General features: G+C 36.1%; 2 protein-coding genes and 1 pseudogene across 16 annotated transcripts; all 3 read right to left on the bottom strand.

Moving 5' to 3' along the window:
* Positions 1-915: 915 nt before the first annotated feature.
* LOC122306292 lies at positions 916-1,527 on the bottom strand. The gene has a single exon (XM_043118726.1). It carries the CDS (start codon positions 1,525-1,527, stop codon positions 916-918), a length of 612 nt encoding a protein of 203 aa, XP_042974660.1.
* A 9,365-nt stretch (positions 1,528-10,892) lies between these two features.
* LOC122306708 (probable terpene synthase 9) lies at positions 10,893-15,846 on the bottom strand. 15 transcript variants are annotated; one of them, XM_043119197.1, is made up of 10 exons: positions 15,497-15,846; positions 15,251-15,354; positions 13,793-14,003; positions 13,439-13,649; positions 13,092-13,344; positions 12,615-12,990; positions 12,303-12,521; positions 12,085-12,223; positions 11,489-11,743; positions 10,893-11,329 (listed from the first exon to the last, which is right to left on the bottom strand). In XM_043119197.1, the coding sequence occupies exons 4-10, from the start codon at positions 13,559-13,561 to the stop codon at positions 11,033-11,035; spliced, it is 1,662 nt and encodes a 553-aa protein (XP_042975131.1). In that variant the 5' UTR covers positions 13,562-13,649; positions 13,793-14,003; positions 15,251-15,354; positions 15,497-15,846; the 3' UTR covers positions 10,893-11,032. The 15 variants fall into 15 exon arrangements, with proteins under 15 accessions (XP_042975131.1, XP_042975129.1, XP_042975134.1 ...); XM_043119195.1 differs by having other exon boundaries at positions 13,793-13,986; XM_043119200.1 differs by having other exon boundaries at positions 13,793-13,911.
* Positions 15,847-16,003: 157 nt separating this feature from the next.
* On the bottom strand, positions 16,004-18,755 carry LOC122307038 (annotated as a pseudogene).
* Between the last annotated feature and the right edge of the window lie 6,811 nt (positions 18,756-25,566).

The raw sequence follows: 25,566 nt of genomic DNA, 5'->3' as shown, positions 1-25,566 counted from the left end.
TAGAGTCACAATTCAAGATCAAAGATATTGGAACACTTAAATACTTTCTCGGTTTGGAGGTGGATCACAAGCTAGCTGGAATTCAACCATGCCAAAGGAAATACTGCCTAGATATACTTGATGATGCTAGCTTAACTGCTTGCAAACCTAGCCTCATTCCAATGGACCCGAAACTCAAGCTAACTAAGGATGATGGCCAACTCCTACATGATCCTTCACAATTCAGAAGACTCATTGGAAGACTTCTCTACTTAACAATCACACGACCTGATCTTTCTTTTTCTGTCAACCTACTCAGTCAATACATGAGTGCACCTCGGGTTCCACACCTTCAAGTAGCTTACAAGGTGTTACACTATGTAAAAAAATCTCCTGGCCAAGGTTTATTCTTCCCTGCCTCATCCTCTTGTCAATTAACATCATGCCCAGATACAAGGAAATCAACCAAGGCTACTGTGTGTTCCTTGGGCAGTCTCTCATTTCATGGAAATGCAAGAAGCAAACCACCATCTCTTGTAGTTCTACTGAGGCAGAGTACCGTTCTATGGCTGCTACAACTTGTGAACTTGTCTGGCTCAGATACTTACTTGCTAATCTCATGGTTCCTCATCCTCAGCTAGCTCAACTTCATTGTGACAGTAAATCAGCTCTACACATTGCCTCTAACCCTGTCTTCCACGAAAGGACCAAGCACATCGAATTAGATTGCCATCTAATTCGGGATAAGATTCAAGAGGGCATCATCTCGACTGCATACACACCCTCTTCTTTCCAGTTAGCCGGCATCCTCACCAACGCTTTATATTCTCCAATGTTTTATTCCTTACTGAGCAAGATGGGAGTTATTGATATACGGTCTCCATCTTTTTTTTTTTTTTTTTTGATAGGAAAACATGCTTCATTAATCAATAAAACTTACAAAGTACTTGAATCACTCCAAAGAATATTAGAAATTACATCAAGGTATGCACCCCACCATAGACTAATATTCTGCACACTTAAACCAAACTTTGCAAGTGAATGTGCTGCTTCATTACAGCTTCTATTAACATGCTGCACTTCACAAGTACCAAATCGTGTCACCAATTCCTTAGCCTCTCTAATAACATTGCCAAAAGTAGCCTTTGAAGATCCTTGCTTATTGAATTCTTTAACAACCAGCAATGAGTCACTTTCTATAACAAGATTTTGAATTTCAAGATCAATGCATAATTGTAGTCCTCGAATAATAGCTAAAGCCTCAACTTCTACAGCAGTCATGACAGAAAGTTCTTTCTTTGCAGCAGACATAATCACCTCTCCCTTAGAGTTTCTGACAATAACTCCTATGCCAGACACAGAACCATTTGAAGAAAATGCTCCATCTACATTAAGTTTAAAAACTCCAGAAGGTGGGGATTCCCATCTGCATTGTTGTCTGATAGCTGAAACAGGTTTACTCTTGAGTTCCTTATATGACTTCTGCATTACTAAAGCATTTCCAACAATAGCCTCAATATTCACTACCTTTTCCTCAAACATCTTCATGTTTCTTCTATACCAGCAGCTCCAACATATCAGGAAAAACAATTCAAGCATTTTTGGCCCCTTATTCTATTGCAGCCTCTGAACTACATCAAGAAAAGTTTCATGTTCTCTTATAACTACCATTGAAGGGAAATAAAGAGACCATACTTTTTTTATGGAAGGGCAGGAATAAAGTGCATGTTGTGTATTTTCCCTTTTTGCATTACAAAATTCACATCCTTCCTCTGTTAACACCTTCTTTTTTTGGAGATTGGACTTTGTTGGTAGAATCCCTTTGGCCGCTTTCCAAGCAAAAATTCTCACCTTTGAAGAAAGTTTCATATTCCATATAGACTTCCATATTCTTCTCAACAAAATAGCATTAGAGGATTCCCCATTCTGTCTGTTAGAACTTAAAGTTTTAAACATCATATAAGCACTTTTGACAGCACACATACCATTTGCTTCTTTATTCCAACAGATTAGATCCTCCCTATCTTGACTAAGCACACTTTTTAAAATTTGAAGAGCTATATCTGGTGTAAAAAGAGAATTAATCATTCCCACATCCCACACTCTCTGATTAGCAACAAATAAAGATTCCACAGTAGCATCCTCTTCTCTAAACACTTCTGCATTCCCACTAATAGAGGACCTGTTCTGTTGTCTTGCAATATTTTTAAAACTAGAAACCCATGAATCTTTCCATATCCTTACATTTTGTCCCGATCCAATTCTCCACTGACATCCCTCTTGCAGTTTATGCTTTGTTCCCCAAATACCTCTCCATACATAAGAGGGGTTACAACCCAATGCAGCATCTAAAAAATGTGTTTTGGGAAAGTATCGAGCTTTGAAGACCTTGTGTAGTAAGGATTCAGTATTCTGCATAATCCTCCAACCATTTTTTGCCAAAAGAGCATCATTAAACACTTTCAAGTCTTTAAATCCCATACCCCCATTCTGTTTAGTATCACACATCTTAGCCCAGCTCATCCAATATATTTTGTGCTCTTCCTTCCTTTGCCCTACCAAAATTTTGCTATCAATTGCTCAAGCTCATAACACAAAGAGGAATGTAATTTAAAACAGCTCATAGCATAGGTTGGAATTGACAATGCCACAGCCTTTATTAACATTTCTTTCCCTCCAGCTGAGAGCATCTTCTCTTTCCATCCTTGTAACTTTTTTCAAACTTTATGTTTTATATCAGAAAAGGCTCTATACTTTACTCTCCCAACCAATGGTGGCAGCCCCAAATATTTCTCAAACTGCTGGCTGTTCTGCACTCCCCAAAGCTCCAAGATATCATTCCTCATTTCAGGGATCACATTTGTACTGAAAACAATGCCTGTTTTACCTCTATTTATCATTTGACCTGAAGCAAGCTCATAACAGTGCAATAGATGTTGAATCCTCTGGTTTTCATACATATTTGCCTTACAGAATAAAATACTATCATCAGCAAATAGCAAATGTGACAGTCTAGGAGCACCTCTGCAGATTCTTATAGGATTGGTCTCACCATTCACCTCAGCCTTCTGGAGTAAAGATATTAAACCTTTGGTGCAAAGAAGAAACAAATAGGGGGATAATGGATCTCCTTGTCGAAGCCCTCTTGAAGGAATTATAGGTCCTTTAGGCTCACCATTAATCAAAACTGAGAAAGAAACAGTTTTTACACACATCATCACAAGAGCAATCCATCTAGTATTAAAGCCCATTCTAGACATTACATTCTCAATAAAAGACCATTCCACTCTATCATAAGCTTTCCTCATATCCAACTTAATGGACATATAACCCTCTTTTCCTTTTCTCTTTTGTCTCAAGTAATGCATCACTTCATAGGTTATAAGTATATTATCAGAAATAATTCGACCAAGGACAAAAGCACATTGTGAAGTAGATATAACCACATCAAGCACTTGTTTAAGCCTATTTGCCAGAACTTTAGAGATTAACTTGTACACCACATTGCAAAGGCTAATAGACCTAAATTCAAAAATCATCTCAGGCTTGCACTTCTTTGGTATCAAGGTTATAAAAGTATGATTAAGAGATGAAGGAATTGTACCAGTTCTAAGGGCCTATAGCATAGCAGAAGTCACTTCATTGCCTACAATATGCCAGTATTGTTGGAAAAATAGTGGTGGCATACCATCAGGTCCTGGTGACTTGGTAGGATGCATCTGGTTTAAGGCTGCTTTGACTTCCTCACTTGTAAAATCCTTTAATAGCTCCACATTCATTTCCTCGGTTACTCTTCCACTCAGACCTTCCAAGAAATACAGCTCCTCATTCAGATTGCTATTTGTTGCTCAGATTGAAACAAGGATTGGAAATAAGAAAGAATTTGTTGATTCCTTTCCTCATCATATTGCCAAATCCCATCCTCATTTTTCAGGCCCGTGATCCAGTTTTTACTTTTTCTTTGTGATGCTCTATAATGAAAAACTTAGAATTACTGTCACCACCTTTGAGCCACAAAGCTTTGGCTCTTTGGTTCCAAAGAATCTCTTCCCTTTCTAACCAAGCCTGAAGTTGATTCTGAGCCTTCATCATTTCTTCTCTTGATATACTACTTGGTTCAGCTAACTGTAATCTTTGAAGAACTCTCGAGCCCTTTTGATTTGTTGTTTCACATGCCCAAACTTCTATTTATTCCATGCCTCCAAGCCCCTACTGCAGATGCTCAATCTGTCAATAATAGAACCAATAGGCCTATTTTCAGTAGCCCTTTGCCAACATCTTGAAATAACATCACCACATTCATCATCCTCCACCCACATTGCCTCAAATCTAAAGAGCTTTTGCCTATATCCATTAGAAGTAGTGCTTGGTACAAGTATGATAGGCAAATGATCTGAAGATGCAGCAACACCATGCACAACTTGAGAAAGGGAAAAGCATGCTCTCCAACTGGGATTAGCAACATACCTGTCCAGTGTTTCACTAACCACCCCATACTCATATCTTCTATTGCACCATGTATACTTCTGGCCCTCAAATCCCAAATCAATCAAATTACAATCATCTAGTACACTTCTAAAAGCTTGCATCAACCTTTCTGGACATGGTCTTCCTCCCATCTTTTCTTGTTGACTTAGTACTTCATTAAAGTCCCCACATACCAACCATGGTATATTTCCATCCTCCCTCAGTGTTTTGAGTAAGCTCCAAGTTTCCTCTCTTTTCTCAGTTTCTAGATGTCCATACAAACCAGTAAATTTCCACTTCATTCCTCTATCAACATCACTAATTTTTGCATCAATATGAAAGAAAGAGAAACTCTTTATAGATAAATTTATCTCATTCCTCCATGATAATGCCAACCCACCTCTCCTCCCTTCACTGGCCACTGCAAAACAACAATCAAACCCAACTCTCACACGAATTCTTTCCATCTGTCTACTACTCAAATTTTGTTTCCATTAAGAAAAGAACAGCAGGAACTTCTCTCCTGACCGAGTCACGGAGAGCTCTAACTCCTCGTGGGTTTCCAAGCCCACGAGAGTTCCAACTTATAGTTTTCATTGTTCTTGGCGAGGCTGTTGAGCAACCACCACTGTTGGGCTTAAATTGAGATCACTATCAACCTCAATTTCCATTGTTCCTCTCCTCCCTCATTTCTGAATAGTAGAGGTCAATTCAAGGGCCTTCCTCTTACCTTTCACTTCTTGCACCTGAGACACGCCAGTATCTTCAGGATCTGCATGGCACATTCTGACCCACTTTCTACTAGGCCTGCCCCTCTTGGGTTTTGACTGTGCCCATTTTCATTAATCATCATTGGCTCAGGCACCATATTAATACCTTCATTTGATGGACAAGGAACCATTTCCTCCCTATCTTGATTAGAGGAAATCTGCTGAGTTGCCTTTTCAGTTATAACAGCAGGAGTCAACAAGCCCTTATTATTGCATGCAACGTTATCACCCATTAGTGCCTCCTCCCTTGATTCATGCATAACTGAAACAGAGAATAGAGCTTCCTTTTGTAACATCTCTTGATTCTCATCCCTCTTCTCTACCATTTCCATAACTCCCGGCTTGACACCAGTGGCCTGTCGATCACTCTCTGATGAACCTTCCGATGAGGAATTCACATGAGCAGAAGTTTGTGGCCCAGAACTTTCCTTCCCTTCTCCTTGCAAAGTACCAGCATGTAGTCATGCTCCGAATGGTAGTTGAGAGGGAGTGTTAGAGGTATCACAGCAAGCCAGCTCAGCTCAATGCTCCAGCTCAATAACAGATACCTCAAATGTTCTCCAGCTCAACAAAGATGGTTCTGGATTGCTTCGTATTGTAATTCTTTTTCTGCAGATTGTACAAGTTAGTTAGGGATTATTATTCTTTCATTCCTTTATGCTTACTATATATAGATGGTATAGTACATTGTACAGAATTAAGGAAAATGAGTGCAAGCATTGTACGTTGCTGCAACAAACTTCTCTGCATTTTATTTTCTGCATTTTCTGCTTCCTCTGCTTTCCTGCAAATGGCCAAGTTTATCAAAACCAACATGCAATCCGAAAGTACAAAGTAGTCTGAAAGATATTAGCAGAGATATCTGGGTAACAAAGACCGAAAGCTACTTCAATCTCCATTCCAAAGTGGTAAGCCACTCCTAACCGCTGCATTGTGTTGATAAGCTTTTATAGGACAAAGGGCACTTCATTGGATGAAAGCAAGCCTTTTGCATCACATTTCAATAGCTCCAATTGGGTCGAGTAGAGCTCATACTGCAATACAAGAAACATAATACATGGGATTGAGATCCCCCGGAATTTTTTCTAAAATTGCGGGTTCTGATTCATGCGTATATGCCGTTTATTTCATCAAACACTGGAATTGTCAAAAATTTTAATCTTTTATTAACCATCGGAGAATAGCCTCTTTGGTTTCCAACTTTGTCACCGATTAATCCTTCGCATGTACTGAAAGACGGGAGAGGGAATGGGAGAGGGAGAGGATAATGTTCGTTCACAGGAACAAAAGAATGCTCGTAGCCATTTCCAAGCGATTCCGAATCTACCTTTCACAGACTAGAAACCTCTCATGGGATTTTCAGTAAAATAACTTAAATATACGATCCGTTTGTTTCACTATAAAATGATTTTTGAAAATTATTTCTGAAGTTGTTTGGTTTTTCTTTTCTTGAACATAAGTTTTTTCAGTTTTTGATAGGCTGTGTAATATTATTTATCGTCTCTCGAAGGGGCTTAAGACCACAAATTGCTCTATTGAGCTAACCAGTCGGCGTAAGTAGGTTACAAGTTAGGCCACTAATCCAGGGTTTCTTGAGAACTTGGCCTTTGCTCAGAGTCTAGTCCATTCTAACCTTCAATAGAATAACTGTTGAGAGTCCTCCAAACAAGAAAACTATCCGATCGTTTGAGTATGGATAAGTTTTCCATCACAGGACTTGAATTTCAATTAACAGATAATCCCATCATCACATAATAATATAAGTCTCGTGGGCTCTATACATACAGAGAACCCAGGTATGTAGAATTTATATGATTCATTTGTATTGAAAAAATAGTTTTCCATCCTGATTATTGACTTAGGTATTGGAGGCATTCTCTAGAACCTCCAAATCATTCTACTCTTTGATTGCAGGTGATCGTGCATAAGTGGCTGTAAAACACGTCCATAACAATATCTTTTATCATTATTCTTTTATTATCTTATGATTTGCTAGTAAATGATTAGAGACTATATTTATTGAGACATATATTTATTAAATATGATGTGGTATTAAATATATTTATTATTTTTCATTTATGGAATTATATAATTTAATGACACATCAAGAAATATTAGAGGTTGATGAGAAAAGATAAATATTATTTTTTCACTCTTAACACGTAAGCCAAAAGAAAACGACTTCAGCTGTTGGATAGTTCAAGCTTTTTTCAAAAAATAAAAATAAAAAAATGGTTTAAGCTCAAAAGCTCTGAAAATCAATTTCCAATTTTACATTATAGCTCTCGAATATTAAATAACATTCCGCTATTCCCCAACTCGATTTCCTATCTTTTGTATTCATTTCCTCTCCTTAATTTGGTCCTCCTCCCATCCATTTATTTATTTTTTTATAATTTCTAAATGTTTTTAAATTTTATATATTTTAGTTTCTTAAATTTATAAAACTTTTGAAATTTTTTTCTAAATTCTATTTTTATTTTTAACGACTTTTTTAAGTTTAAATTTTTAAGGGTTTTTAATTTACATGACACGGGACATGTCATGCGGTTTGCCACATCAATATAGTTAGTAGTTTAAATAAATAAGTTATTGGCACCAAACAACAAAAATACGTTTTCGAGAAAATATTCTCACAAGACAACCAAACATCAAAAAAGTAATTGTTTTCTTCAAAACTATTTGGCTAAATAGTTTTGCTTAAAATAAGTGTTTTACATCGAAACAAATAGACCTTTAGCTTAATCTTGAACAACTCTTTTGATAATCATTAACAACAATATTTTCGGGTGCTATTTAAATAATAAGTTGAGATGAGATGAGTGGATATAAAAGTTAAAAATTGAACAAAATATTGTTAAAATATTATTTTTTAATAATATTATAATTTTTTACCTAAAAAAATTAAATTTTTTATTATATTTTATGTAGAAATTTAAAAAAATTATAATAATGAGATGGGATGAAATGAAATATTTTTTATATCCAAACTAGCCTATTAAGTCTCGTTTGTTTTTACAGATAAGATGAATTAAAATAAAAATTAAAAGTTGAAAAAAATATTATCATAATATTATTTTTATTTTAAATTTTGAAAAAATTAATTTGTTTATTTTATTTTATATAAAAATTTAAAATAATTACAATAATAAAATAAAATGAAAAGAAATAATTGCGAAAACAACAAAGCGTTAAGGTTGTTCGGGGATGATGCATCATGCTTTGTCCTTATTTGGAAGAATAAAAACATGGTATTTTGGGCCTTGGCAACTGTGGTTAACGTTGGAGGAAAAGCTTTTCGGCATCTGCCATATTTAGGTTGGGTAGATTTTTACCATCCACGAGAGGTGCGTCGAGGATAGCTTTCACCATCGGTTTGGATTTAGAGCGGCATTGGTTTTCCTATATGTAAATATAAAATCACATATTTTGAAAATTATTTTCTTTATTTAAGAAAAACTCTCGTGTTAGAGTATATATTTTTTAGTTAAAATAATATAAAATATTACTTATTATTATTATTAATTAATTTCCGAAAATTAATTATATATATTTGCAATTAGCACTTACTACATATATTAATACAAATATAATGATAATAAAAATAATAAAATGATAAAAAAAATATGATACATTATATTAATAAAATGAAGGATGAAGGTAGAGGTGAAATTTGTTGCGCAGCTGAGCAAGGGAAAAGAGAAAGGGTTCTGAGAGAGAGAGAGAGAGGGAGGAGAGAGAAAAAATTAATAAAATAATATTTATAGAGTGAATAGTGTATCTACAAACATATTGAAATACCGTTTATAGCTATGTAAAATTTTATATATATATATATAATCCAATGCAGTCAAATTAAGGGTCTAATTATACAAATATGTGTTTGCATTTGCATAAGCAGATACCAATGCCAATACAATTAAAGAGGAATGTTGCATGTTTTAAGTGTGTGAGTTCTGCATATTTTATTTAAAAAATAAATAAATCTGGAATTTATGGGAAAATTTTATTTTTTATTAGTAGACCTTATTTTTTTTAAAAAAAATATACTATATGAGACTTGCACGGCTTAATACTGTATCTAGAATTACTTGAATTTATGAGAAATACTATTTATAGTTCTAGAGTATACACCTCCGCACGCTCCCTAAAAACAAGTGAATAAATCTTGAACCCATATAAAAAAATTATTATATTTTATAATGGACCTTATTTTTATTTTTATTTTTTCAAAAGAAGTGTGCAGTTCATAACCTTTTAATTTTAAGCTCTAACTTTTATTAGTTATAGCCACAAATAAATGGTACAAAAATAAATTCATAAATTGACGTGGTTAAATGTGATATATTAGATTGTAAATTTATTTTTATAATAAAGTATATCTAAAATATTATATGAAATCATGTTAACATGTGAATTTACTTTTTTGAGATCTCTTTACAACTGCATTAGTTTTCGTTAACAGAAACGCTTCACGCTGGTCGGGCTGTAAATGAGATAAAAACAGCCCTTCATTCATGAGTTGCCACGTAGGATAAAGCAATGTAAAGGAAAATGCACTCGGGCACACTGAAACCTTTCTCCCCTTCGATCTGCCTATGCCTTTCCCTTCCCGTAAGGCCTTCTCCCATTCATAAGCACAAAGAACTGACCCGCAAGCTCAGCCCGACGGTGACCCAGACCCAGAAATCAAACTGTGAGCACGACGAACTGACCGGCAAGCTCAGCCCGACAACTACCCAGAAATCTGACTGTGAAGCCGAAGCCAACGCTGACGTAGGTCAAAATCGCCCCCTTCTCAGTCTGAAGCCGACGCCGACATTACTGCCCCTCTCTTCGGACTCGATTGCACTGCCCTTCGCTGCCGCTGTTCTCACCCCTTCATTTCTCATGGCTGATAGTCAGGTATCATATGTTAGTAGTAATTTTGAATTTCATATTTTAGATGTAATGGAAGTCTGAATATTGGGAAACAGAGGATTTTAGTGGTCGTTTAAATATGGAAATTGACGGATCTGCAGGTAATGGGTTTGGATTTTAGTGTCCTGAGCTGGTTGTTAAAATCGAATTACGGTTCAAGATCCATGTATTTGTTTGTTAGAGTTTGTGTGGATTCACAATTTTGAACTGAAACTTGTGTAAACCAATGCCAATGCTGCCTCTTATATTTATGCAGATTTTTGCTAGGAAATGGGAACTCGCAAGTGACGGCTGGGAAATATAAAATTGAGCCACGGGATAGAAATCGGAGACGCGCAAAAACTGTTAGAGAAATCGAAGAGCTCGACGTGAAGTAGTTAGGGCTTGAAGACAACGAAGCTGAGCTTGGGAAGAAATGATTTCTGAAATCTCAGCATGTTTCACGTGTAGTGCTGGTCCACGGAAATCTTGGTGGAAGTCCTATGTGTCGGTTCACGATTGGCAGGCTGTTATTTGAGTATAACCAGCCCGACCGGTCCTAAGGAATTTCCTTTCGTTAATAAATAATTATAAAACTAAGATGTTAGGAGTTAAAAGAAAAGAGTCGGTGTAGCCCGAGCATGGGTCCCGACATGGCTCTTTTTTTTTTATTGTACTTTTTTCATTCATTTTTATATACCTTTATATATTTAAAAATATTTTCTTAATTACTAAATAAATAATAATAATAGGAATCATTTATGGGGACAAGTGGTATTATTCTGAAAGTAAAACACAGAAAACGTGATATCTACGTACCCTATTATTATTGTTATATTTTGCAAATCCGACTGATTGACGTGATTATACCTTAATGATGCATGCACTGAGAAAATGACAAAGCTAGACCAAATATATCAACATTCAATAGGGATAGGTTTGACAATTAGTGAGGTTAAATGATCTTTCATAGACCCCGTCGATGTGCCAATACCATCACCACGTTGGAAGATGAATAGAGAAGTGCGCGCCATGTTCAATGACATCTTCACGATCGATTTTGGCAGGGAGTTTTTGGCACACTCCCCATTCAGTTTCTTCCATGAATAGCTGATTAAGCTCTTTATGTGATTTTGAGCTTCTTCTCTGGATACACTTTCCTGTACCATGTAGCAGTGGATGGATTTTGCCACATCACCTCTCTTGCTTTCAGCCTTTGAAAAGTAGACAGTAGAAATTAGTCAGTAATTCAATCAAATCAACATGTAATAGATTGGGTATTTGCATATAAAATGAGAGCAACAGGATCAAACTAAGTGCTTTTCTTGATCAATACTAGCTTAGTTGTAGATTGTTGAGCCAGATCTGGTTACCTCTGAAGTCCCTAAATCATCACTTAATCGAGTAATAAGAGATGACCAATATATTAGCCGCCCAGAGCCATGCTGTAGACAATCAAGTGACTCTTTTGTTAAGGTACTGCACCCAAGCAGAACATAGGCATGGACAATGGCTGCAGGACCACCAACAGAAATCCATGCATTTTCTAAGTACGCGTCCAAAGTTGGAGTGTATCCACAGGAAAACCACTGAGCTTCTACTAAATATGATCCACAAAGATTTGCCCACTGCATAGAAACAGTAATGCATGCCAATCAGGCATATTTGCTATGATATATAGAATTACACAATAGGGGCTAAACAACATTAATTATTATCATACTGACAAAGTAAGATCATCTCCATTTCATTTTACTAATTTGTTTATTGCATTTATGTGATTTTGTGCTGGGCTTAATTAGGATATGTAAGTCTTGAGCATTTCTTTAGAAAAAAATGAGTAAATTTGGAACACATAAAAATATATTTTCTTAATAGTTGATCTTTTTTTTTTTTTTCAAAGAAAATATGCAGGACTTACACAGAACTTCAAAATTGTATCTAGCATTACTTTAGTTTAATAGCTTACCGCTTCTTTAATGTAGGGAAAAATATCCAAGCCATGGCTTTTGAGAACATCAAAGACGACTTCATTAGCAAAGTTAAGCATGGCAACATAGCAAATCTTCATGTACTCGGGAAGGTTCTCCATTGCCTTCATTTCCCAGCTGCTCAAATAATTGCAATTAAGAAATAGACAGTGAACGAAAAAAAGAAAAATCAGAGTTAATCATGTTATTATTATACCGATTTACAGCATTGGTAAAGCATTCAAGCTCATCCATGGATCCATATACGTCATAAATGTCATCTATAGCTGTTAGTATGCATACAAATTTGGTGAGGCCTATCCTGCACTTTGAGAACTGTGGCTCAGAAACAATCCCCATTGCCCACAAAAAATTCTCCATCAACCTGTCCCTTGAAAAAGGTAGCTTCTCTTTGAAACCCAACTCTCTCCACCACCTAATCAAGGAATATTCAAATTTCAAACATATATGTTAAGATTATTGGCTTGTCTTCCATTAAATTAACAACACAGATCAAAGTAAACCTTACCTTGCTAACTCCTTAACTTCTTGCTGATATACAGATTGCACTAAGTTGTAATCCAAAATAGCCAGCTCAAGCAAAGTCAAGCTCTTTGCAGTATCCTTCTGATACACATCAATGAAGTTACGAGCTTCAACTCTTGGCATCCTCCAACGTAGGGGTCTTTCCAGTGACTCTTTCACTTGCTTAGCAAAATCACTATCAAATTTTCCCATTAATGATTTCAGGCTTTTAGTACTAATATCCTTAACCTCTTCCAAAATATTTTCTCCATGCATTCCCAAGTGAGAGGCTTCATATAAAGCCAAAATTCCCTCCATCTCCCTGCTTAAACCGTCCTGTATAAATTTTCCATCTCTGCTTCTAAATTTTTCAAACACGTCTGTTTCACAAAACGTTAGCCAGAAGTTAAAAAGTTGTTTATAAATAGCCCCTCGAAACAAAGTGAAAATTACAAAGATGATTCCATCATGTCAGGATCACCTGAGCTAATTGGAAAACCGTGTTCTCTTGCAATTCGAAAGTGCAAAGCAGTCTGGAGCAGATTGGTAGTGTGATCTGGGTAACAAAGATTGAGAGCTACTTCTATCTCCTTTCCAAAGTGGTAAGCCACTCCTAACCGCTGCACCGTGTCAATAAGCTTTAGCAGGACACAGGGGTCTTTATTATTGGATGTAAGCAAGCACTTAGCATTTTGTTTCAACCCCTCCAATCGGGTCGAGTGGAACTCGTCATACTGCAAGACAAGAAGCATGCACGTTTAAGACAAATATGTCAGCCGTGTCTTTCAGAAAAATAAAATGACGTGCTTAGGGGGTGGAGTTAATTACAGTGTAGGGAGTACTCAAGGACTGAATGAGGTTCGGATCCCAAATGCTAGGATGGTAATGAGCTGATCTCCGTGGTTTGGCTTGTAATCCATGGAGCTTTGGGACGATCATGGTGGGAAACATGGGAAGTCCTTGGCTGCTTCTTCTTGATCTTCTTCTATTCTGTGGCAAAACTACGTGTCTTTGGCAGTTAAGCGTAACGCAACATGAGCTGGAGAGGGAGAAAAACATTGTCTCGGCCATGAGGAGGATATCTTGTGAACAAGTTGAGAATTAAGATCGAAGCAGCATGTAAATCTCCTTCTTATAGCAAAGTAAACCTTAAAATACTGTTGAGTACGTACCCTCAGTTACCTTTAATTAGTAGCACGAGGAAAACACTATACTCCAACCTGGACGATTAAAAAGATCATGAACAGGCCAGTTTAGAAAGCTTTCACTTGTGAAAACCTCGTCTTCTTCCTGTACAGTTTCTAGAAACAAATAATTCAGTGCAGAGCGGCTGGTCCACCTTTAGCTATTGGTCCACAGCTGCTCAACATTTCTGCCTAACGTACATAGGTAACTGAGGGCTTAAATTATTTAGAATAGTTTCCGTTAGTTGAATTTTTTGATAAATCATATTAAAGTAGGAGACAGGTTTCAGTAATCAACTTTACCTACTTTCCTCATTAATTGTATGTTAAACGTGCGTGAATATAGAGTAATATATATATATATATATCGTGAGAGACGACTATGCATATAATTTATTTAATTTTGATAGCATGAAGTTTACATAGTCAATAATTAACTGTCTAATTGCATGTCTTGTTTTATTATTAAGTAAATGAGTAAGCCAACTTTACAGATGAATAGCAGTTCTATGCAATCTTTGTGGATGAATTCACCAACTTTACTTGGTTAAATCCCCTCCGACACAAATCTGAATTAAGTACTGTAGCCTTCTCAATTTAGTGCTAAAATATGTATATTCTAAACAGATGAAGGGGTGAATTTGCAGCCAAGGATCTAACAATTTATTTACAAACAAAAACCGGGATTCTCCTAATTAGACTCTAGAATAGAATGAAAGGAAATATAGAAGCATCACAAACTTACGACTCACTTTGATGTTTCATTCTAAACTTCCTTTTCGGTTTTGGTTGGATTGTTTTTCCACTCTAGTCTTTCTACTTAAAACGTATAATTCTTGCACATTTCTATTGAAAAAAAAAAAAAAATTAAACTTTGTCAAATAAATTTTAAATTTATTATTTCTTTAAAAGGAATAGGCGAAATTTCATATAAATTCTAAATTGTAGATTATTTTACATCTCTATTTTATTTTATTTTTTTATAACAACTCTATTCTATTATTAAAAATAAACTGATGGACAGAAAACTATCTTAGATCTTATCTCTATGGAAGACAATATTGTCGTATATATTAATTTAAAGGTGTTTTAAATGAGTGACTTTGCATTTTAAATGAGTGACTAATTTAAAGGTGTTTTAAATGAGTGACTTTGCATTTTAAATGAGTGACTTTGTTGAAGTATCAAATCCACGCGGAATCTAATTACATAGAAATAAAAAGAGAAATACTTTTTATAGTCGACAAATGCAGTCGATGTGCAGTCGTGGAGAAAAAAGTAAATTAATATGGGACCTACATGAAAAAAAAAATATTTTTTTAACTTTTTTTTATTTATATAGGTCCCTTGAATATAAAAAAAAAAATTTATAATTTTTTTTATTCATTCCGTACAGCCGACTGCACACCGGTTATATTTACCGATTGTACGTAGCAAAACTCAAAAAGAGAAATACCTTTTATAGTCGGCAAATTGAGAGATGGGGTCCGTGCGCATTTGTCATATGGCAGATTGAAAAACTCAGACTCCGTCTCCCTTTTGAAAACCAAGATTCATTCGCTGGTTCAATCAAAATTTAGCCGGGTAGGGACCCCATGCCCCATGTACGAATGCATTATTGGGATGCTAATCAATTATGATATATGTAATTACGAATTAAGACTGGATATTTTTATCTAACATATATAGATTGAGGCCTTACAAATTACCCAAGCCATCGGTTCTTCGCTTTCGAATCCTTCGTAAACATGACCATGTTTTAGGGCGTCAATTGCCCTCAGTTACAACCAAGTGATCACTCCCAACGAAAACCTCCTCTTGAAACACACCGCATTCTTCGACACGTTCAAGGAGCTCACAAACGTAAATCTGAGGCATTTTCTTTCCCATAATGCGAACTCTTCGTGTGCAAAGTTCACAAGGTACCTTGACCTTGAGTCAGGCTTAGGGAGGGGTAAGGGCCACGACGGGTTGGGGAGGGGTTAGGATTAGGGATTTTGATGGTTTCAGAAGGGGGAGAGGAAGAAAGTTTTCATTTCAGTCTTCAGTCTTCCCGCCTGATGCCTCAAAATCTCTCTTTAATGAAACGCTTCGTTTTATTTTCGATGTCAGCATTCGGTGCGCCATGACGCACTCCCAACTTCTCTTTTTTATCCACTTGGAAACGAATTATTTAATACAACTACCATTTTAACGACAGACAGAATAATTGATGTTATAAATCTATATTATAATGGATAACATTAAATAACATAAAATATATATTAAAATAACTAATGGACAGAAAACTGTCGGAGATCTTTATCAAAAGGGATAGGTTTGACAATCAAAGAGGTCAAATAATCTTTCATAAAGCCTGTTCCACATTCCAATACCAGTGCGCGCCATGTTCAATGACATCTTTACAATCGATTTTGGAAGGGATTTTTTAGCACTCTACTCGTTCATTTTTTTCCATGAATAGCTGATTAAGCTCTTTATGTGATTTTGAGCTTCTTCTTTGGATACACTTTCCTGTTCCATGTAGCACTGGATGGATTTTGCCACATCACCTCTCTTACTTTCAGCCTTAATTTGATCGAGAGAAAGAAACAGAAAGTCAGTACATCTTAAGGGATTTCAGCATAAGCAAATAAAATGAGACCAACAAGTCAAATTAACCACTTCTAAATCTACTTACCTCTGAAGTCCCTAAATCATCACTTAATCGAGTTATAAGAGATGCCCAGTATATTAGCCCAGAGCCATGCTTGAGACAATCAAGTGACTCTTTTGTTATGGTACTGCACCCAAGCAGAACATAGGCATGGAAAATGGCTGCAGGACCACCAACAGAAATCCATGCATTTTCTAGGTACTCGTCCAAAGTTGGAGTGTATCCACGGGAAAACCAACGAGCTTCAACTAAATATGATCCGCAAAGATTTTCCCACTGCAAAGAAACAATAATGGATCATGCCAATCAGGCATCTTCTATGGGAAATACTGCGTCTTTTAATTGCATTTATGTAATTTGTGCTGGTAGCTAGAGTTCCACAAGAGGGGCCAAATGCAAACAGCGTAATCATTATCATACACACCACCGGGAATATGATAATCTCTATTTTACTTTTCAAGATAATTCAAAATGATTTACAATATTTCATATTTTACATTAAATGGATACTACATATTTCAACCCAAAATAAGATCCTATCCATTTCCCTTGAAATGATTGATACCCACGACACTAATCAAAGAACAAACTATATTTTGTTTAATAGCTCACCGCTTCTCGAATGTGGGGTGAAAGATCCAAACCATGACTTTTGATGACATCAAAGAGTATTTCATTTGCAAAGTTATGCATGGCAACATAGCAAGCCTTCATCTACTCAGGAAGATTCTCCATTGCCTTCATTTCCCATCTGCTCAAAATAATTGAAAAGTAAGAAAAGGGGAATGAATGAAAAAGGAGATATGCTAATTAATTGGGAATCCAGTTGATGGTTTGGACAAAGCAAGACTAAACTCTAGTATCAGAGTTAACCGTGCTGTTATTATACCTATTCACCGCATCGGTAAAGCATTCAAGCTCATCCAGAGATCCATATACATCATACACGTCATCAATAGCTGTTAATATGCATACAAATTTGGTGAGACCCATCCTGCACTTTGAGAACTCATGTGGCTCAGAAACAATCCCCATTGCCCACAAAAAATTCTCCATCAACCTGTCCTTTGAAAAGCTTAACTTATCTTTGAAATTCAACTCTCTCCACCCCATAATCAAGGAATCAAATTTCAAAAATGTTAAGATTATTGGCTTGTCTTCCATTAAATTAACAACACAGATCAAAGTAAACGTTACCTTGCTAACTCCTTAACTTCTTGCTGATGTACAGATTGCACTAAGTTGTAATCCAACATAGCCAGCTCAAGCAAAGTCAAGCTCATTGTAGTATCCTTCTGATACACATCAATGAAGTAACGAGCTTCAACTCTAGACATCCTCCAATGTAAGGGGATTTCCAGTGACTCTTTCACCTGAATAGCAGAATTACTATCCAGGTTTTTGGTACTAAAATCCTTAAAACTCTTCCAAAATATTTTCTCTATCCATTCCAAGGTGAGTGGCATCATACAAAACCAAAAGTCCCTCCATGTCCCCGCTTAAGCAGTCCAGAATTAATTTTCCATCTCTGCTTCGAAATCTTTCAAACACGTCTGCTTCACAAAACACCGGCCAGAAGTTACGAAAGTCATTTATACTTGGCCCTTATAAACAAATTGAACAATATATACATTGGGTCCATGCGATCACCTGAGCTAATTGGAAAACCATGTTCTCTTGCAATCCGAAAGTACAAAGCAGTCTGAAAAATATTAGCAGAGACATCTGGGTAACAAAGACCGAGAGCTACTTTAATCTCCTTTCCAAAGTGGTAAGCCACTCCTAACCGCTGCATTGTGTCGATAAGCTTTAATAGGACAGAGGGCTCTTCATTGGATGAAAGTAAGCCTTTAGCATCACGTTTCAACAACTCCAATTGGGTCGAGTAGAGCTCATACTGCAATACAAGAAACATAATACATGGGATTGAGATCCCCCGACAATTTTCTAAATTGCGGGTTCTGATTCACGCGTATACGCCGTTCATTTGATCAAACATTGGAATTGTCACACATTTTAAAATTTTAATCTTTTATTAACCATCGGAGAATAGCCTCTTTTGGTTTCCAACCTTGTCACCGATTAATCCTTCGCACGTACTGAAAGACAGGGGAAGAGGGAGAGGATAATGTTCGTGAACAGAAACAAAAGAATGCCCATAGCCATTTCCATGCGATTCATATCTACCTTTCACAGACCAGAAAAACTCTCATCTTCCTACTACGTACACCCTGCTCATGGGATTTTCGGTAAAAGAACTGAAATATACGGTCCGTTTGTTTCACTATAAAATGTTTTTTGAAAATTATTTCGGAAGTTGTTTGGTTTTTCTTTTCTTGAACATAAGCTTTTTTGCCTTTAGATACCATGTAATATTATTCAGAGAAAGTATTGGGAGCAGTCCCTATTTGGGAGCAGCAGCCGAACGCACACCATACGTGGCGCTGGCTAATGACCAAATTCTCCCTAGGTCCCGTTCCCTCTCTCAGTATTGGCAAACATTTGATTTTTGAGAAATCTAGCTCGAGCAACTCTCTCCGTAGCGAAGCCCTCGTCTTCTTCGATCTCAGTATTGGCAAACATTTACACCAGCACTCTTAGCCCACTCGCCCCCTCGTCTTCTTCGATCTCAGTCCTCAAAGCGAAGCAACCACCGACCTCAACCCTCCCCACCACAACCTCAGCCCTCCCGAGGAGATCAGTCCCCAAGCCGTTGGGTCCCTAAGTCCACCAACGCGAAGCCCTCTGTGACATGATCTAGGTAACATTGCTTTTCTTTTTGCTTTCCTTGTTTCACTCCCTTGGATTTCGGCTGTAGTGTTTCTATGAAGGAAAAGTTGGTCGCTTTATTGGAATCTGTTCGCACTCTGGGTATCGCTATTTGGGTCGATCTCCCGTGTTCCTCTCTCATAATTCTTTACTCCTCTCTCTTATCTCTCTTTGATTCTAGGGCAAAGCCCTTGCACTACCCTCTCACTTCCTCTTGTTATCCTCTCTCATTCTTTACTCCACTTCTTTGTTGCTCTATGATTCTAGATCAAACCCAGAATATTGTTCAAGTTCGAGGGATACTGCATCCAGATCTAGGGAGAGAACCCATCTGGAAGTCCAGATCTGCACCACGGTACAATAATTTTCTATCCAAGGAATCTTCTATTCAAATTGTTTCTACAATATTTGTTAGTTTGTGACAAGCGATTGTGTATTTTTTGAGTCTGTGATTATGTATTTTGTTCCATTGTTGGGGTTAAAAAAATGATATTTTGTAGATGTAACAGCTTTCAAAGTCAAAGAAGTTGTTAACACTCCTCAAACGTAGATGTTTCTAGTTGGAGATCATCTCAAAATATTATACCCATCGTATAGATTTTGATAAGAATTTAATGCCATGTGTTATTACTTTCTATGTTGTAACGACAAATTCAGTGAAAAATAAATAAATAAACAAGACCCTGGATTGACTGGTATTTTGTGTAGCTCTTGCCTTCAGTGTTAGCAACAATGGTAGCATAGCCATTTCCTCTCAAGTATTTAATTAGCACTTGCAGCCTGGCTCTTTCACAAATATATAATGGCTTTTAGTTTTACACACTTCAGGCAAGAGGACAAGGGAGTCTTGGCATCTTTTTCCTAGCCTTCTTCCCTGGACATTTACAGTTGACATATTTAGTTCCTGGTGTTTGGAATATTTAGATCATCTTGTAGTAACATATACCAAGGCATGCAACTACAATATCTATTTCTCTTAAAAATGGTCCTTGGCGTGGTTTTTCTCTTAAAAATATGGGATCAAATTGTTAGGATAATTTCTCAAATTGTTTTCATTTCATTTTTCTGAATTTATGAGCTGGTTGATGGGCTTATTCTTCCCCACCGTAACTTTGTATTTAATCACATTTCATTATACTATAATGTGTACAGACTAAGTTACATTCAATACAAAGCATATAATTAAAGGCAAAAAAGGGCATAAGAACAAAAAAAAGAATGGGTTAAAGTCCATGTTCAGCTGATTACCACACAGTACATGATGATACTTTGTGATTCATTACCATATAGGACATATTATAATTAAAGCAACTTTTTATCCATCTTTTAATTTTGCCTCTTTGATTTCAGGTCCAAATTAAAGCAACCCAATGTTTCATGGAAAAAGCTTTAATCATTTATTCCTCTCAAGTGTGAAATTTTCTTTTGGATGGATATACTTCATTTGCTAAAGGAGAACCTTTGTAGAAGAGAGAATGAACTTTAGAAGACATATAATGATGTTTTGTGGTGGAGTATGAAGTTCAAAAACAGAAAGATAGAGTGAGAGAGAGAGAGCAAGAGAGACAAATCTTCAAAAGGAAAACCGAAAATTATTGTGTTTTTATTAAGTTGTATCAATTGTAATAGTTTTTGTATTATTCAGATAAATTGTAACTTTTAAGTAGTTTTTTTTTTTTTTTGATAGGTATATAACTTTTAAGTAGTTGAGCAAGGTCTAGATGTTTTTTGTAAGATTTTTGTAAGGATCAATTATAATGTTAAAACGCATATGTTTTATGTTTGCACATGGACAACAATTATCTTACGATGTTTTGGTTATGATGTATATCCATACGTGTATAACCATATGATGTTTTGCAATTAACTTATTTGAATTGTCGTTTGACTATCAAATACATTGATTAAATGGAGCAAGAAACTAATAATACAATATATATTAAGTAATCTTAAATGAGTTTTATTGTTAATAATAAAAACATATTTACGGCTTTACAACTTTCAGTCCAAAGGCTCCAATAAACTAATCTAATTAGATAAAATCCCTTGCATGAACTAAACAAAAATGGACCAACTTACAGCATGAACAAATGTGATTATTAAGTCCACAACTGGATACAAAACAATGTGCACTAACACCTGTTTCACAACACAACATATACAAGCCAAAAAGTGATTGGGTTGACTTGCAAGGGTGACAAGGCTTCACCATCTCCACATAAGGACAAGTGGTACTAACAGCCCCTTCATAACACAACTTCACCCACGCAAGTGTCTTCACCATCTCCTCGACTGGAAACGAAACAAGAAGATAAAAAGTTAATAATTATGCAAGTAAAATTATTAAGCATCACATTAAGAACACCATAGGACATACTAAGTAAGACATACCGTGCAAGTGACCATGGAACATATTGCTTCGACAACTACACAGTGATCGGAAGTCCAAGAACAGAAAGCATAAAGGTTAATAAAGCTGCTGCTTTGTGCTTCTTGGTGTGAATATTTGTGAACTAAGCACTTATCAAAAATAAATAAATTTGTGAACTAAGTAGAGTCAAATACACTATAATAGAGGATGAAGTCATCAAATGAGCTGCCAGTAGTTCCTAAAGATTATGCCATGGTTCAACCTTCTCCAAGGGTGATCTGGGTTTTTTTTATAAAAATAACTTAATCTACTCAAATTGTATGTGCTATAGATTTAAACTCTCTGTTACAGGTTGATATTATTCAAAAGGGAGTGTAAGACAGCAAGGTTGTAGTTATGTGGATAAAAGTTGAGGCCTTAAGAGAGTAAATTTGCTTTTAAGAGTAAGCATCAGAAAGAATGCACCATGTTAAAGGAATCACATGATGCAAATCAGAAAGAAAGCACCATATTAAACTTTACTTTTGCCCCTTTTTTCCCCAATGTTAAAGGACTAGCTTTCTCAATTCTTCAGATTAAACTTCCACAAATGCATAATTTAAAAGCTGTCCATCTCATGATTTGATTGTGCCTCTAAAATCATCCACTGGTCTTTCTAAAAGAAAATGATCAAATATGAGGTAGGTGTTAAAATGGTTAAGCATGGAAGGCTTCAGGATTCAAGCTGGATTTCGTGAAAAGTTCAGAGGCAGCATTAATAAGGAAATTTGTTAACAGTTAAGCGGAAAGACTAGACTAATAGGGCAATCCTTCAAAAAAAAAAAAAGAAGAAGTTAAAGAACATATGGAACCAGTTATAATCATAAATCATGCATCAGGTCACCCCTCACTACAGAGAGATAGTATTGTAAAAATCACAATTGTGTCAGGACCAAAGAATCCCTCTATTTCATGATCCAGCAACAAATGCCATAAATGACTTTACTGGGACTTAATTATTACTTTTATACGCCTAGTCTTCAATGCACATGCCCTCAGCTAAGGATCATGCAACACATATGCCTTCAGATTTTCTACAAAATATCAGGTGAGAAAAAGAAATCAAAACAAAAGGCTAATAATTTCGGGATTTTCTTCAAAATGCAAAGCATGTGGATAGAAAAAAGAGCAGCAAAAATGAGATAACTGGATGAAAAAATTCTCAAAAACTCTCCTAAAATGGAAAGCTAAGGATGTATCTCTCGAAAGCAAAATATCCATACTTGACTAAAGCAAGATTGAGAAATATGGAAAGAAACTTTACCCTTTTATGATCTCCATAGGTGTATCATTCAATATCATGTTCAAGGGGAACCTCAAATTTTGAGTGATATATTTGCTTAAAATGTTGTATTTGGGATGGGGTACGAGAACATATTACTTCAGTGGCAGCTTCTAGGTTCTTTGTCTCTGCACTTAATGTTTGCCAGACTTTTAGTGCATCACGTCCCGCCAGATTGTGCATCAAGAGCAGAACTGCTAGATACGGGATACAGAAATGAAAACACAAAAAATACTAGATACGAGATGCTAGGAAATGGAAACGAAATAGAGAGAAAGAGAGAAAAACACAAACCCTTCTTTTCAAATAGACCACTGTTGGCGGCCACAGACAGGGCCTTTTGGGAGACGAGTGGTGAGGAGCAACATCGGTTGTGCAACGAAGCCGTACGGAAGAAGTTGGTGAGGAGGTTGTATAGCAGATTTTGAATGGGGAGATGAAACCTAAGGAACTGCTGAAGAGATGAAACCCAAGAAACTGCAGATTTCGAATGGGGAGATGAAACCCAGTGAACTGCAGATTTTGAATGGGAGAGGAAGGAGGGCGACGCGGGTTGCTTGGCGAGGAAGGAGGGGTCTTGTGGGATTCAAATCTGGTTTGCTTCGTTCAATGAGCTCGCAGGAGTGGCGGCGCTAGGTAGATGAAGGAGCGTCGCTCAGTGACACAGGTGACACAGGCAGAGGAAGGTGATGCGATGCAAGTTACTGTCGAGGGAGGAGGGGGTTCTGAACTTTCACGGGACAAAATTCGAATGGTAAAGAAAAATTCACACCGATCTTTGTTTGAATCAAAACGCTCGTTTTGTTGAAAAAATGCCACCTAAGGTGTGCAGGTGTGTAGCTGTACAGTTGTTGTTCCGTAGAACAACTCTATTATTCATCATTGCTGGCTCAATACCACTAAACGGTCTATGGGCTGACTAGTGGGCTTGGGTTTTGGCCACTAATTCAAGATTTCTTGACGCCTTGACATTTGCCCTGAGGTTCAGTATATTCTAACCTCCAAGAGAATAACTATTGAGAGTTTTCCGAACAAGAAAAACTATGCAATCGTTTGATTATGTTTAAGTTTTCAACCACAGGACTTGAATTTTGTATAGCGGATAATCCCGCCATCACATAATAATAAAAGTCACACGCACACGGGCTTTATATATGTAAGAACTTAGGTATGTAGAATTTATCTGATTTATTGGTATTGAAAAAAGCTTTTTTTCATCGTAATTATTTACTTAGGCATCTGAGATGTTTTCCAGAACCTCCAAGCCACTCTACTTTTTAATTACGGATAATCGTGTGTGAGTGACAGTAAAACACGTCTATAACAATCTCTTTTATCATTATTCTCTTATCATCTTATTATTTGATACTAAATAATTTGAGACTATATTTATTGAGACATACATTTATTAAATATGAAGTGGTATTAAATATACTTATTATGTTTCATTTATGGGTTAATATAATTTAATGACATGTCAAGAAATATTAGAGGATAATGAGAAAAGATAAATAGATTTTTTTCACTATTAACACGTAAGCCAAATGAAAACTTATTGGATAGTCCAAGCTATTTTTTAATTTTTAAAAAAAGAAAGAAAAAAAAAAGGTTTAATCTCAAAAGCTCTGAAAATCAATTTCCAATTTTACATGATAGCTCTCGAATATTAAATAACATTCCGCTATTTTTCAACTTGATTTCCTATCTTTCGCACTCATTTCCTCTCCTTTGGTCCTCCTCCCCTCCATTTATTTTTTATTTTTATAATTTCTAAATGTTTTTAAATTTTATATATTTTAGTTTCTTAAATTTATAATATTTTTGAAATTTTTTTTCCTAAATTCTTTTTTTTTAATGACCTTTTTTGAGTTTTAAAATTTTATGATTTTTTAATTTACATGGCACGTGACATGTCATGCAGTTTGCCACATCAATATAGTTAGTAGTTTAATATCTAAAATAATGAATAATTACTAGATCAATCTTGAAACTGTAAGGTTGAAAATTGACTATATCAGTAAGGTTTTGTTTTAAGACCAAAACCGCACCGATATACTTTTCAGGGGATTGTATCGACTGAAACCGACCGATGAAAGGGGGTAAAACCGGCCGGTTACCCTCGATTCATCGTTCCTTGTCGGTTTCACTCTTTGACAAAAAACTCTCACAAATATGAGATCTTAGATTCTCAACTCAAGCAAATCTCCTTATCTCACAAAAAAAAATTACAAATAACCAAACAACCAAAAAATAGAAAAAAGAATCGAGGTCAAGACTACACCATTGCGGAGTGCGTAACTAAGACTAAGAGACCTAGGATTTTGCTATGAGTGCCGAGATGAGAGGCATGAGAGATTTGAGAGGGAGGAGAGGGAAAGCTAGAAGGCATAAGAAACGGTGCAAGAGAAAATGAGGGGGGAAGAGGGGGGGGGGGGGGTTCGGGGGTTAGCCCTAACCCAAAATAGCATTGTTTGGCGTATTAAACCAAATGGTGCCATTTCACTTTTTTTTCAAAACTTTGGACTTAAAATGACGTCATTTCATATATAACTAATAAACAGATATAAACCATCTGCCAGTTTGGCAGTTTTTCCCTGATTTAAACCAGGATTGAACAAGTCGACATCGATTTAAACTAATTTATACCGTTGGCCA

The sequence above is a fragment of the Carya illinoinensis genome, chromosome 4 (genome assembly GCF_018687715.1).
Source record: "Carya illinoinensis cultivar Pawnee chromosome 4, C.illinoinensisPawnee_v1, whole genome shotgun sequence".
Lineage (NCBI taxonomy): Eukaryota > Viridiplantae > Streptophyta > Magnoliopsida > Fagales > Juglandaceae > Carya > Carya illinoinensis.
The sequence above is the reverse complement of the archived record's forward strand: the minus strand, read 5'-3'. Positions and strand labels throughout refer to the sequence as shown.

Coding starts and splice junctions, on each gene's coding strand:
- LOC122306292 (XM_043118726.1), bottom strand. CDS start 1,527: ATGAAGATGTTTGAGGAAAAGGTAGTGAATATTGAGGCTATTGTTGGA.
- LOC122306708 (XM_043119190.1), bottom strand. CDS start 13,681: ATGGCCGAGACAATGTTTTTCTCCCTCTCCAGCTCATGTTGCGTTACG. Junction 12,224..12,302: donor TTTACCAATGCTGTAAATCG/GTATAATAATAA, acceptor TTATTTGAGCAG/CTGGGAAATGAAGGCAATGG. Junction 11,330..11,488: donor ATGATTTAGGGACTTCAGAG/GTAACCAGATCT, acceptor TACTTTTCAAAG/GCTGAAAGCAAGAGAGGTGA.